The sequence below is a fragment of the Drosophila miranda genome (assembly GCF_003369915.1).
Source record: "Drosophila miranda strain MSH22 chromosome Y unlocalized genomic scaffold, D.miranda_PacBio2.1 Contig_Y2_pilon, whole genome shotgun sequence".
Lineage (NCBI taxonomy): Eukaryota > Metazoa > Arthropoda > Insecta > Diptera > Drosophilidae > Drosophila > Drosophila miranda.
This window is the reverse complement of record NW_022881614.1, coordinates 14588821-14600556: the sequence shown is the minus strand read 5'-3', so window position 1 is coordinate 14600556 and position 11736 is coordinate 14588821. Positions and strand designations below refer to the sequence as shown.

The 11736-nt window shown below is 46.8% G+C and overlaps 1 protein-coding gene across 4 annotated transcripts in view; it reads left to right on the top strand.

Moving 5' to 3' along the window:
* The first annotated feature begins 485 nt into the window (after positions 1–485).
* LOC117185931 (mitogen-activated protein kinase kinase kinase kinase 5-like) overlaps positions 486–11736 on the top strand; it is a 120833-nt gene continuing 109582 nt past the window's right edge. For 2 of the 4 annotated variants that reach the window (XM_033398477.1, XM_033398476.1), the window contains exons 1-2: positions 491–633; positions 1242–1706. In XM_033398477.1, coding sequence (XP_033254368.1) covers positions 1581–1706 — 126 coding nt within the window. In that variant the 5' untranslated portion in view covers positions 491–633; positions 1242–1580. Of the gene's footprint in view, positions 634–1241; positions 1707–11736 lie in introns of all 4 variants that reach the window. The other 2 variants (XM_033398474.1, XM_033398475.1) reach the window with 2 other exon arrangements.

Below are 11736 nucleotides of genomic sequence, written 5' to 3'. Positions count from 1 at the left end.
ACCCAAAACAAGAACCAAACTCAAATTTCTGTTCTAGCGGCCAGCAATACTAAACGCACACACGCAAAGTACATGAGAATGCATGTGCACCCATACACTAAAACATGCTGGTGGCAAAACAGAACCAGACCTGAGAGAGTTCAAAAAATCTGAAAAAGCATACAATCACATATTTTTGTCGAAACATATTGCGTGTGTACTAACACATGCAAAGATGTTCTCTCTGCGCTCTCTCTCTCTCATGATGACGTCACTCTGGGGTACTGAACGCGCTAGCCAGTGTGTGACGCTTTCGTTGTATGAACTGGCACATCTATATACTGTATGGTTAGTGGTGCTACACATCCGCTGGGAAATATCCTCTTATCGATTTCAGAGTTCAGTATTTCATTGCAAGGTGTGTGACCTAGAGGGGGTCCATACGAATACGGTTCTGGAAAACATTTAAATTAATTTGGGTCTTGCCTACAACTGCAGTTGGTCACACTGGAGAGAAGAAAAACAACATTTGGGCTGCCCGACAAATTTTTCGTTCGTGAAATTATTATAAATTGACAAATTGGCAAAATTCTTCGTCGGCCAAAAAAAAAAAATTAAACAAAAAACTCGTCAGTAGTCACGTGGTTGCGTCGGGTGCGTTTCTCACAAATTTACAAGCAGCAGGCAGAACAACAACAACAACAACACAGTCGTCAGTCGACGCCCTTGTTTTTGTTGTCGCGTGTGTCGTCGCAGTTCTGTCCGTCTCTTGTCTGTCCATATTCCTAATGGGGCAATGCAATCTATTCCTGTGGTCGAGCGCTGAGTTTAATAACCAATATATTAAAGTGAATACGGAAGAGAAAAAATAAGAGAGAGACTTTTGGATCGCTTGCCCCCGCAAAGCGCAAGGCGCTCACCACCCCCCGCCAAAATACGCTTTCTCTCTTGCCCACTGCTAAACGCTGAAATGCGTTTATCATTCTACGCAAGGTATTTTCAAGTGGAAGGTGGAACCAGTCCCAGCTTTGGGTGGCCGCTCTGCCCCACTGCCATACCTTTCGATTTGACATTCCTTGATTCTACGCTGCCGCTGACGCCGCTGCTGTGGTTGTTGTAGTTGTTCCTGGCTGATTGATTCGGTTTTTGTTTCCATCATTTTCTGCGTCACAATCTCGCGAGTGTCGCTGCCGGCGCAGCCGTTTCCCGCACCCGTATCCGACCCCGTTCTGTTTTTGTAATTTCGTGTTTGCTAATTTCAGTTTGGGCTAATTTCGATCTGTGTTCGCTCCCGTCTATATCCAACACGGATTATATATAGACAAAGAAGTCCAGTTAACGTTACGCAATTGAAAGTGTGTGTGTGACCGTACGGGAGTGTTTGTGTGTGTGTAATCCGCCCGCACGATCTCTATCGATGGGCGTCCACAAGTCATCAGTAAATTAAAACCAAAGAAAGGGTGAGTGAACCAAAGTGAGTGAACGGCACAGCAAAGCACGCGAAAGAACGGGCCAAAAGAAGAGCCAGAGAGAACATCAGCTGGGTAGGCTTCGACGCCTCGAATTCGGACTCCGATCGGGGGACTCGACTCGGTCCCAACATGGCCGCCGCGCACAGCCACCACAACGCCAACCTCCTCAGCACGGACATCTCGCGGCGCAATCCGCAGGACGAATACGAGCTCATTCAGAAGATTGGCTCCGGCACCTACGGCGACGTATACAAGGTGAGTGATGCCAGACAAGACACGGGGTACTCGCAGGGGCGCCACTTGGCGTAGCACGGTATGAACTGCGCTCGCCATCTATCCCGGGAATGTTTCGCACACACAAAAAACCAACTGAAAGCGTGCCTCTGATTTAGAATGCTTCTCCTCCTCCTCGTGGAGGTAGGTGGAGGTGGATGGGGGCCCCATCTGCCGCTTTTTGTTTTTCTTTGCAATCCTGCTGCCAGCTTGGGTGCATGTGCAGCCCCCTCTCCCACTTGGCACACTCATTTGTACATCTGTTTTCCACCGCCTGCATGCTCCACTCTCCACGACTCCCCCCTCCTCCTCTTGTTTTCCCCGAGTTATTCCAGCACAAAATATGCGCAATTTTAGTTTTACTTTTCTTTTTTCCGCCACTGCTGTCTCCCTGCTGCATGCTGCCCGTCGCAGCCTTGTGGGGAAATATGACCAATGCTCTCTGCCCAAGAAGCTGCCCTTGGGCCTTGGGTCTGTGCTCTGTGGGGCGCAAGGCTTGGCATAATGCATTTTCGCTGTTATGGGGTGGCTCCACTGCTCCAATGAGGAGACAGCCCTGATCCACAGTGGTGCAAAATGTATACGGATGATCCACATTACTCTATTCGATAGGTTGCTTCATTTATTATCGGCTATCGGGGTCACCCCTGAATCTGATGCCCTCCTCTCCTCCCCTTTGTATCGCTCTGGCTGGCAGCCACGCGCTTGCATTGATTATGGGGATTAATATTGGGAATGTGTTATTTTTTTATGTTTATCCACCCCACCGCACCGCAGCCTTCTTCTTCTCTCATTCTGGATTGCCTCTCGCTCGTTCTCTTGGAAGAGGAGGAGGAGGATGCGTCATCCGCCAAGTCGGCTGCGCATGCTTTAGCTTGGGTTTCGATTTCGGTTTCAATTCCAATTCCAATTTCATTTCCCCTTTTTCCATTCTTCGTTCTTCTGTCTTTTGTTTTTCTTCTGCGGAATTTTGTTGCCAGGCGAATGTACGGGAATGTATGTACACACAACATGCATACAAACATGCATACATACATGCCCACACAGACATCGCATCATCAGAACATTCCGCTGGCAATTCTCATTTCATACAAATCTCTCTCCGCTCTCTCGTTGGTTTTTTTGTTTACACAAAGTTTTGGCATGGAACACACTCGTTTCGAATATTGTACAGATACTTATCGGCCAGAACCTACACTACTATATACATATTTATGCGTCTCTGATAGGAAATGGGGCCAAAGTGCTTGGGCAATCGAAATGCGTTCTCCCGTTTGCGCTCTCGTTTGCAGCTCGTTTCGCGATATCAATTTACAATGGAAATATGTGTGTAATATGCAATAATAATAATGGCAACAATGTTGACAGGCTATTAGGCCATGAAGAGGGTCGGCAGGTCGGGCAGGGTTTCCATTGTGCCACCAATTGCTCATCGATTGATTCCTAATACTCCATCGGATCGGAAAACAAAAGAGTGAGAGAGTAAGCAACTAAATTGCACCTGTCAAGGTGTGTGTGTGTGGGTGGAGGTGAAGGAAAACAAAAGAGTGAGAGAGTAAGCAACTAAATTGCACCTGTCAAGGTGTGTGTGTGTGGGTGGAGGTGAAGGTGTTCCAACAAGGCTCTCATTACCGGAAACTCGAGTGCGAAACGAAGCGGAGGAAAAAGTCAAATAAGTGGACTCTGCTGCTCCAAGGAAAGCGCACAAAAGGAAAAGTGCTCGGTTACAGTTATGCAATGGAAAGTAGTACAAATACAAATACAAATACATACATATCTTATGCGTGCCGCCACTGTGTGTGTGTGTGTGTGATTGCCTTTGCCAGGCACTTGACTTCGCCACACAATATGTCCATTGTTGTTGCTGCTGCTGCCGCTGCCACCGCCGCCACACTCTAACAATCATCCTCGTCATTGTCGTTGTTTCTCTCTGGCTTCATACCCTTCGCACCCCTGGGGTACCCCGATTATCATTGACTCTTTGCCACCATTCATAGTAGGATCTGTGGAAGCTTCTGTGCTTCGTGGGCCTCGTCATGGATCAGTTGGAATGACTAAATCGGGACATGGCAACAATTTTCCACAAAACAAAAACAGAATCAAAGGCAAATTATTTGCACCCAAAAAAAACCCAACAGCTTTGTGCAGTCTAGACAACGGAGGGAGGGGGCTACGGCTGAGGGGGAGGCATTGTCTGTGACGTGCCGAAAAATGCTTGCCCTGAACTACGTTGCGGTACAGCAAACAAGAAGAGAGCCAGCAGCCAGCGAACAGGATGGGGAAGGGTGGTGGGTGGTGGGGGTGGCAAAAGGCAAACAGAAAATGTCAAAGGGTTTTCCTAGCCTTCCTTCGATGTTCCTTGAGCAAAGAATAGCAAAGGATCTTCTGGGTTTCGCTGGATGAATAAATGAATGAATGGATGGCAGGGCTGGATGGCCTGGATGGAGGAGGGAGGTGGGAAGGCAGATATGCAAATGGATCTTGACACGCCCACCTCCAATGGGCGTTGAGCAAACACTGAGACAGTTTCAACGCCTCCGCATTCGGTTCCACATCTAGTGCCACATTTAAATGTTAAATGAGAAACGCGGCAAATTTTTCCTACTGGCAGGGAAAACAAAGCGCAAAATGTGTGCGGGAGTGGGGAGTGGGTGGTTGGCAACCCTTCATTTAGCAACAACAAAGCGCCATAACAATACAAGCAACGACTGGGTGGCAGGGAGGCAGGGAGGAGAAGGGCCAGTGGCAGCGGTAGAGGGACGTCGCCATGTTGACCTAATTCTGCCGTGGCAATAATTTGCACGTCTTCAACGGGTTAAAGGCAAAGGTGGGGGGGGGGGGGGAGGAGCAGGGGAAGGGCAATGGCAGGAGCTGTGGCAAGCGCGGGGGTAGGGCCAAAAGGGCGCCCGACTGTTGCAATGTTTTGTGGCGGCTTGTGGCTGTATTCTCTCTCTCCCTCTCTCTCTGTCTGTCTGTGCCTCCATCTGGCAATGGGGTGGTGTTTCAGTAGCTCCAGCTGTGTCTAATGTGGATGCACCAACAATTGTGGCAACATGTAATCCAGATGGCCTGATATCGATTGCCATATCCACCGATCGAACCCAAGGCTTTTCCGTTCAAAATTCAGGATCATCTTTTGCAGCTGTAATCCTGGATGTGGGACGTGGGCAGCTGTCGGCCGTGGGTGGACTCTAGAGGGAACAGTGCTTTAATTTAGTTTGAACATAACACCGTACGTTCCTCGTAGGGGCAACACGAGACAGGAACATCAACAATTTGTGGCAATTAGCAGGGACACTGCCAATGGGGACACGTGTTCAAGTAGTGGACCAACCGACAGCCCCAGCAGACCCAAGGGGGAGTTCAGCAGGAGTCCAGACAGTCCCTGGCAACGTGCCACCTCTGCCGCTTATCGCTGCTTCCATCTGTGTGTACTTTTGCTCCTGCCGCTTGTCCACTGAGCCTTAACTAATCCAGTCGGCAAATCAACTCAAATGTACGAAAATTTAAATAAAAACCCAACTCCAGGGACCCCTGAACCCCTGCCCCCTACCCTTTCTCTGCCGCCGCAAAACCCGGAAAATCCCAGTTGTGGAAATATTAGGATTGCCTGCGGAAGAAGCCTTCTCCTGGCCTTTTATTCCATTATCTTTTCGCTTTGAAACATATCAGAAATATTGCAGCCTCCGCACGGACAGCCCCTTGGCCCATCACCGACATCAGCAGCCGCCCCCAAAGTCAAATAAAAACGAAGTGGAACGTTGTGAGTTGCTGCGGACACCGCAACTCTACAGTTATACCCGATACTAAGTCAGTATGGCTCTCCTCCGGCAGACGCCGCTAATATTAAACGACACGACAAAGAGTGCGTGCGAGAGAGACAGAAAATCAGTCTAAGCGTGACGTCGGGCGCTGCGTAGCCACTGCAAATTGATTTGTTCCTATTGGCTATAAAAATGATCTGATCTGATCCAGATTCAGCAATCTGATAGATATGGTCATTATCTATGATTCTGCGTTTTTAGTTTTCTCGAATGTGCAATATTGTGGATGCAACAGATTTTCGTCCTTTGTGTGGGCGGAAGGGGGTGGGGTGAAATTTTGAGATACACGTTTTATAGTAAGATCTAACAGGAGTGCGGATACCAAATTTGGTTACTCTAGCCTTAATAGTCTCTGAGATTTTTGAATATCCCCAGATTTTCGTCCTTTGCGGGGGCGGAAGGGGGTGTGGCGAAATTTTGAAACAAACTCGTCTCGGTCCGATATATTAGGAGTGTCGATACCAAATTTGGTTGCTCTAGCTTTTGTAGTCTCTGAGATCTAGGCGCTAATGTTTTACTCTAAGCAAAGCCGCCTATGCTACGTGTGTGTTAGAGAGAGACAGGACGAGAAAAAATGAAATTGTTTTCTTGATGCTGGCTATAATAATAATACGATCCAATTCAGATTCCGCAGTCTTAAAGATATGGTCATTCTCTACAATTCTACGTTTTTGGTTTTCTCATTTCTTAAAAATTGTGGATGTCACAGATTTTCGTCCTTTGTGGTGGCGGAAGTGGGCGGGGCGAAGTTTTGAAATATTTTTGTAGCAGTGACATATCACAGAAGTCTGGATCCAAAACATCGTTGCTCTAGCTCTTATAGTCTTTGAGCACTAGGCGATGAAGGGGACGGACAGACGGACAGACGGACGGACGTACAGACGGACAGACAGACAGGGCTCAATCGACTCGGCTATTGATGCTGATCAAGAATATATATACTTTGTGGGGTCGGAAACGATTCCTTCTGGACGTTACACACATCCACTTTTACCACAAATCTAGTATACCCCAATACTCATTTTGAGTATCGGTGTGTCCGTCCCCTTCATCGCCTATTGCTCAAAGACTATAAGAGCTATAGCAACGATGTTTTGGATCCAGACTTCTGTGATATGTCACTGCTACAGAAATATTTCAAAACTTCGCCCCGCCCACTTCCGCCCCCACAAAGGACGAAAATCTGTGGCATCCACAATTTTAAAGATATGAGAAAACCAAAAACGCAGAATCGTAGAGAATGACCATATCTTTTAGACTGCAGAATCTGAATTGGATTGTATTATTATTATAGCCAGCATCAAGAAAACAATTTCATTTTTTCTCAGAGACTACAAAAGCTAGAGCAACCAAATTTGGTATCCACATTCCTAATATATTGGACCGAGACGAGTTTGTTTCAAAATTTCGCCACACCCCCTTCCGCCCCCGTAAAGGACGAAAATCTGGGGATATTCACAAATCTCAGAGACTATTAACGCTAGAGTAACCAAATTTAGTATCCGCACTCCTGTTAGATCTCACTATAAAACGTATATCTCAAAATTTCGCCCCACCCCCTTCCGCCCCCACAAAGGACGAAAATCTGTTGCATCCACAATATTGCATATTCGAGAAAACTAAAAACGCAGAATCATAGATAACGACCATATCTATCAGATTGCTGAATCTGGATCAGATCGGATCATTTTTGTAGCCAAAAGCAAGAAATCAATTTGCAGTGGCCGCGCAGCGCCCGACGTCACGCTCAGACTTATTTTCTGTCTCTCTCGCACGCACTCTTTGTCGTGTCGTTTAATATTAGCGGCGTCTGCCGGAGGGGAGCCATACTGACTTAGTATCGGGTATAACTGTAGAGTTGCGGTGTCCGCAGCAACTCACAACGTTCCCTCTCGTTATACCCGATACTCAAAATGAGTATTGGGGTATATTAGATTTGTGGTAAAAGTGGATGTGTGTAACGTCCAGAAGGAATCGTTTCCGACCCCATAAAGTATATATATTCTTGATCAGCATCAATAGCCGAGTCGATTGAGCCCTGTCTGTCTGTCCGTCTGTCCGTCCGTCCGTCCGTCCGTCCGTCCGTCCGTCCGTCCGTCCGTCCCCTTCAGCGCCTAGTGCTCAAAGACTATAAGAGCTAGAGCAACGATGTTTTGGATCCAGACTTCTGTGATATGTCACTGCTACAAAAATATTTCAAAACTTCGCCCCGCCCACTTCCGCCCCCACAAAGGACGAAAATCTGTGGCATCCACATTTTTAAAGATACGATAAAACCAAAAACGCAGAATTGGTGAGGATGACCATATCTTCTACAGTGCAAAATCTGAACCAGATCGAATAATGATTATAGCCAGAATCAAGAAAACAATTTCATTCTTTCTCGCTCTGTCTCTCTCTAACACACAGGTTTCATGGTCGGTTTTGTCAATTGCAAAATATGAGTTCAAGGATCTCAGAACCTATAAGAGCCAGAGCAACCAAATTTGGTATCCACACTCCTGTGATATCGGACCTTGACCGTTTCGTGTCCAAATTTCGCCACACCCCCTTCCGCCCCGCAAAGGACGAAAATCTGGGGCATCCACAAATCTCAGAGACTATTAAGGCTAGAGTAACCAAATTTGGTATCCGCACTTCTGTTAGATCTCACTATAAAACGTATATCTCAGAATTTCGCCCCACCCTTTTCCGACCCCACAAAGGACGAAAATCTGTTGCATCCACAATATTGCACATTCGAGAAAACTAAAAACGCAGAATCATAGATAATGACCATATCTATCAGATTGCTGAATCTGTATCAGATCAGATAATTTGTATAGCCAAAAGGAACAAATAAATTTGCACTGGCTACGCAGCCCCCGACGTCACGCTCAGACTGATTTTCTGTCTCTCTCGCACGCACTCTTTGTTGTGTCGTTTAATATTAGCGGCGTCTGCCGGAGGAGAGCCGTACTGACTTAGTATCGGGTATAAATTTAGAGTTGCGGTCTCCGCAGCAACTCACAACGTTCCCCCTCGTTTTATATTTATTTTCTTGGCCGTGTTTAAAGTTATTGGCGCAAAAGGTCCACGGATGTTTCGTGCTTATTATGATTTTATTTTTACTTAATTCTTTTCAACCTCCTCGTCTTGTCGATACCGCCAAAAAAGTGCTCATTGAACCCCAGTTCCGATCACTCGTTCTCTCGTAGTTCTAGTTCGCAGAACTAGAATTATCGGATGATAATTCATATCGATACTTACGATATTTCGTACAACGTTAATAGTAAATACAATTGTAGAGTTATAATACTAAACAATCTAACAAAGTTGGGGTTTTTTTCCACTTCTGGGGTGGCGAGGCAGACAAGCCTCCCGTCGGGGTAGGGAGAGGGGGAGCGGGAGCGGATGTGGGGCCTTCCTTTGTCGCTTTTTGCTGGAACGTTGTTTGGAACTTGTCACTTGTCCTCATCGGGCACTGTCCCTGGCTCTGTCCTCTGTCTCTGGAGCAGGAGCAGGTCCTAGGAAGCGGCAGATGCTGCTGGCTAATTTCACCTTTTTTCTAGGTCTGTGTCTGTGTCTGGGCCTGCGGTCTGACTGTCTTTGACCCCGGGAAGGCTGTGCAACGTCTAAATGTCGCCATTCATCTTGGTCCAAATGTCTTGGCGCGAGATGTCCTCCCTGCTGTTTCTGCTTTAGTTTTTCCCTTCATTTCCTCACTCATTTCCGTTTGACATTTTCCTTGAATATTGGACGGCTCTCTACTCCGTTCCTCCGTTCACTCATTCGATGGCTACTTCCCAGGAGAAGCTGAAGTCGGGACCCGTCTGAAGAGCAGCTCCCATCAATTGGATGTGTGCCAGAGCCCCAGCCTGCAAAAGGCGGGGAGGGTGGCAAGTGTTTACAGCCTTTCTAGCTCGTTATTTGGCCAATTTCGTAAAGGATTTAGCCAGGGTTTCCATCTTCTCTCGGAAAGTCTTCTCCTGCCTCTCTCTCTGTGTGTGTGTGTGTGTGTGTGCATATGTATAGGGTATGCCAAAACTTTTTCCTTCATTATAACTTGGCTTTGGCCCCATCCTCTGCCCCACTCTCCAAGAGTTTTGCAACGCCAAGAGTTTTGCCATATTAAAATCATCATCAACGGCGTCCAAACATAAACTTATGCAAGTGAACACTTTCCTTCTGCCCTCCACCCGCCACACACAGTCCCCTCTACCCCCCAGCCCCATCCCTCCCAGAATGAAGTGGGAATAAAAAATCAAACGAATATTTCAGACATAAAGTCACAGAGTTGAAGCTGCTGCATGTTGCACGGGAGAGCAGAGAGAGAGAGCGACAGAGAGCTATCGATGTCATGCTCGAGGTTCAGCGAACCACCGGGTAGCGGGGTCTTTGGAGAATCATTGCCAGAAGCGAGAGAAAGAGAGAGAGAGAGATGAGATGAATAAAAACTTGTAGAATTATGCAAGTAAAATGAGCTACTTATAAACTAGAGGCAGGAAAGGGCTCACCAGCAAGGCAAAAAGTTTTGTTGTTTGTTGCTTTGCATAATTCCATTAGCCACCAAAACCAAAAAGTTGCGACGAGTCGAAAACTTTCTGGCCAAACTAATTCCCATTAAAATGTGTAATTCCAATTTTCAGTCTGTTTCCAGACAGAGAGAGAGAGAGAGAGAGAGAGAGAGTGGGAGAGAGTGGGGAAGAACAATGAAGAAACCCGAGTCTGGGGCAAAGGGGCAAGCAGTGGGGCATGCAAATGGGGAAATCGATTTGCCAGAGCCCAGCTGTGGGCCTACTAATTATGGAGTCCACAAGAGAGCGAACGAAAGAGAGGGATTCTCGAGGATGTCTGGCCCCCGCCGACTGGCCGTTGACAAAATAATCAAAACAAACAAACAAAATTAATGATTAACCTTTAAGGAATATGCATAAACTGAGGGAGAAAGACCGCGGCGGACCTTCAGAATAATTAATGAGTGACAAAATCCCCAGAGAGAGAGAGAGCAGGAGAGAGAGGGAAAGAGAGAGAGAGGTTCTGGCCAGGGTTTAAACCGCAAAACAGTAAACTGACTTTAATTGAGGGAGACATGACGAAATTATTAAAGTTATTATGACAGTTGGGAGAGAGAGAGAGTGCTAGAGAGCGAGAAGCGTGACGAGAGCTGGAAAAAGGCGAACAGCGGGAGGAACAACAAGAGACAGAGCCTGGAGATGGCGGAGGGCCTTTAGGAGACACAGAAACACAATTAAACGAAATAATTGCGCTTGAAGTCGAGTCTTTTCCTTTGGGGAACAGAGAGGTGGAGATGGGGAGATTAAGAGAGCGGAATATGTTCTTAGAACACCATATGTGACGGGGTGTGTGTGAGAGAGCGGGAGAGGGAGAGAGCCAGGGCTGATGCTTCGATTCTTAAAATCGTTTTTTATTGAACATAGAAGAGTAAACCCATTAGGGGAGGGCTAAGGGGGGACAAGAGCCACCGAAGAGCCAGCCGACGGGTCGTCAAAGAACAGCCATAAAAAGTAATACCCGACGAACGAGGGGAGAAATAGGGGGAAAGAAAAACTTATTGAAGTTTTATTTGTAATAGTAGGGCACCGAGGGGGGAGCGGGGGAAGAAATGGTTGGAAAAAATATGATAAAAACGAGGGGGAACGTTGTGAGTTGCTGCGGACACCGCAACTCTACGGTTATACCCGATACTAAGTCAGTATGGCTCTCCTCCGGCAGACGCCGCTAATATTAAACGACACGACAAAGAGTGCGTGCGAGAGAGACAGAAAATCAGTCTGAGCGTGACGTCGGGCGCTGCGTAGCCACTGCAAATTGATTTGTTCCTATTGGCTATAAAAATGATCTGATCTGATCCAGATTCAGCAATCTGATAGATATGGTCATTATCTATGATTCTGCGTTTTTAGTTTTCTCGAATGTGCAATATTGTGGATGCAACAGATTTTCGTCCTTTGTGTGGGCGGAAGGGGGTGGGGTGAAATTTTGAGATACACGTTTTATAGTAAGATCTAACAGGAGTGCGGATACCAAATTTGGTTACTCTAGCCTTAATAGTCTCTGAGATTTTTGAATATCCCCAGATTTTCGTCCTTTGCGGGGGCGGAAGGGGGTGTGGCGAAATTTTGAAACAAACTCGTCTCGGTCCGATATATTAGGAGTGTGGATACCAAATTTGGTTGCTCTAGCTT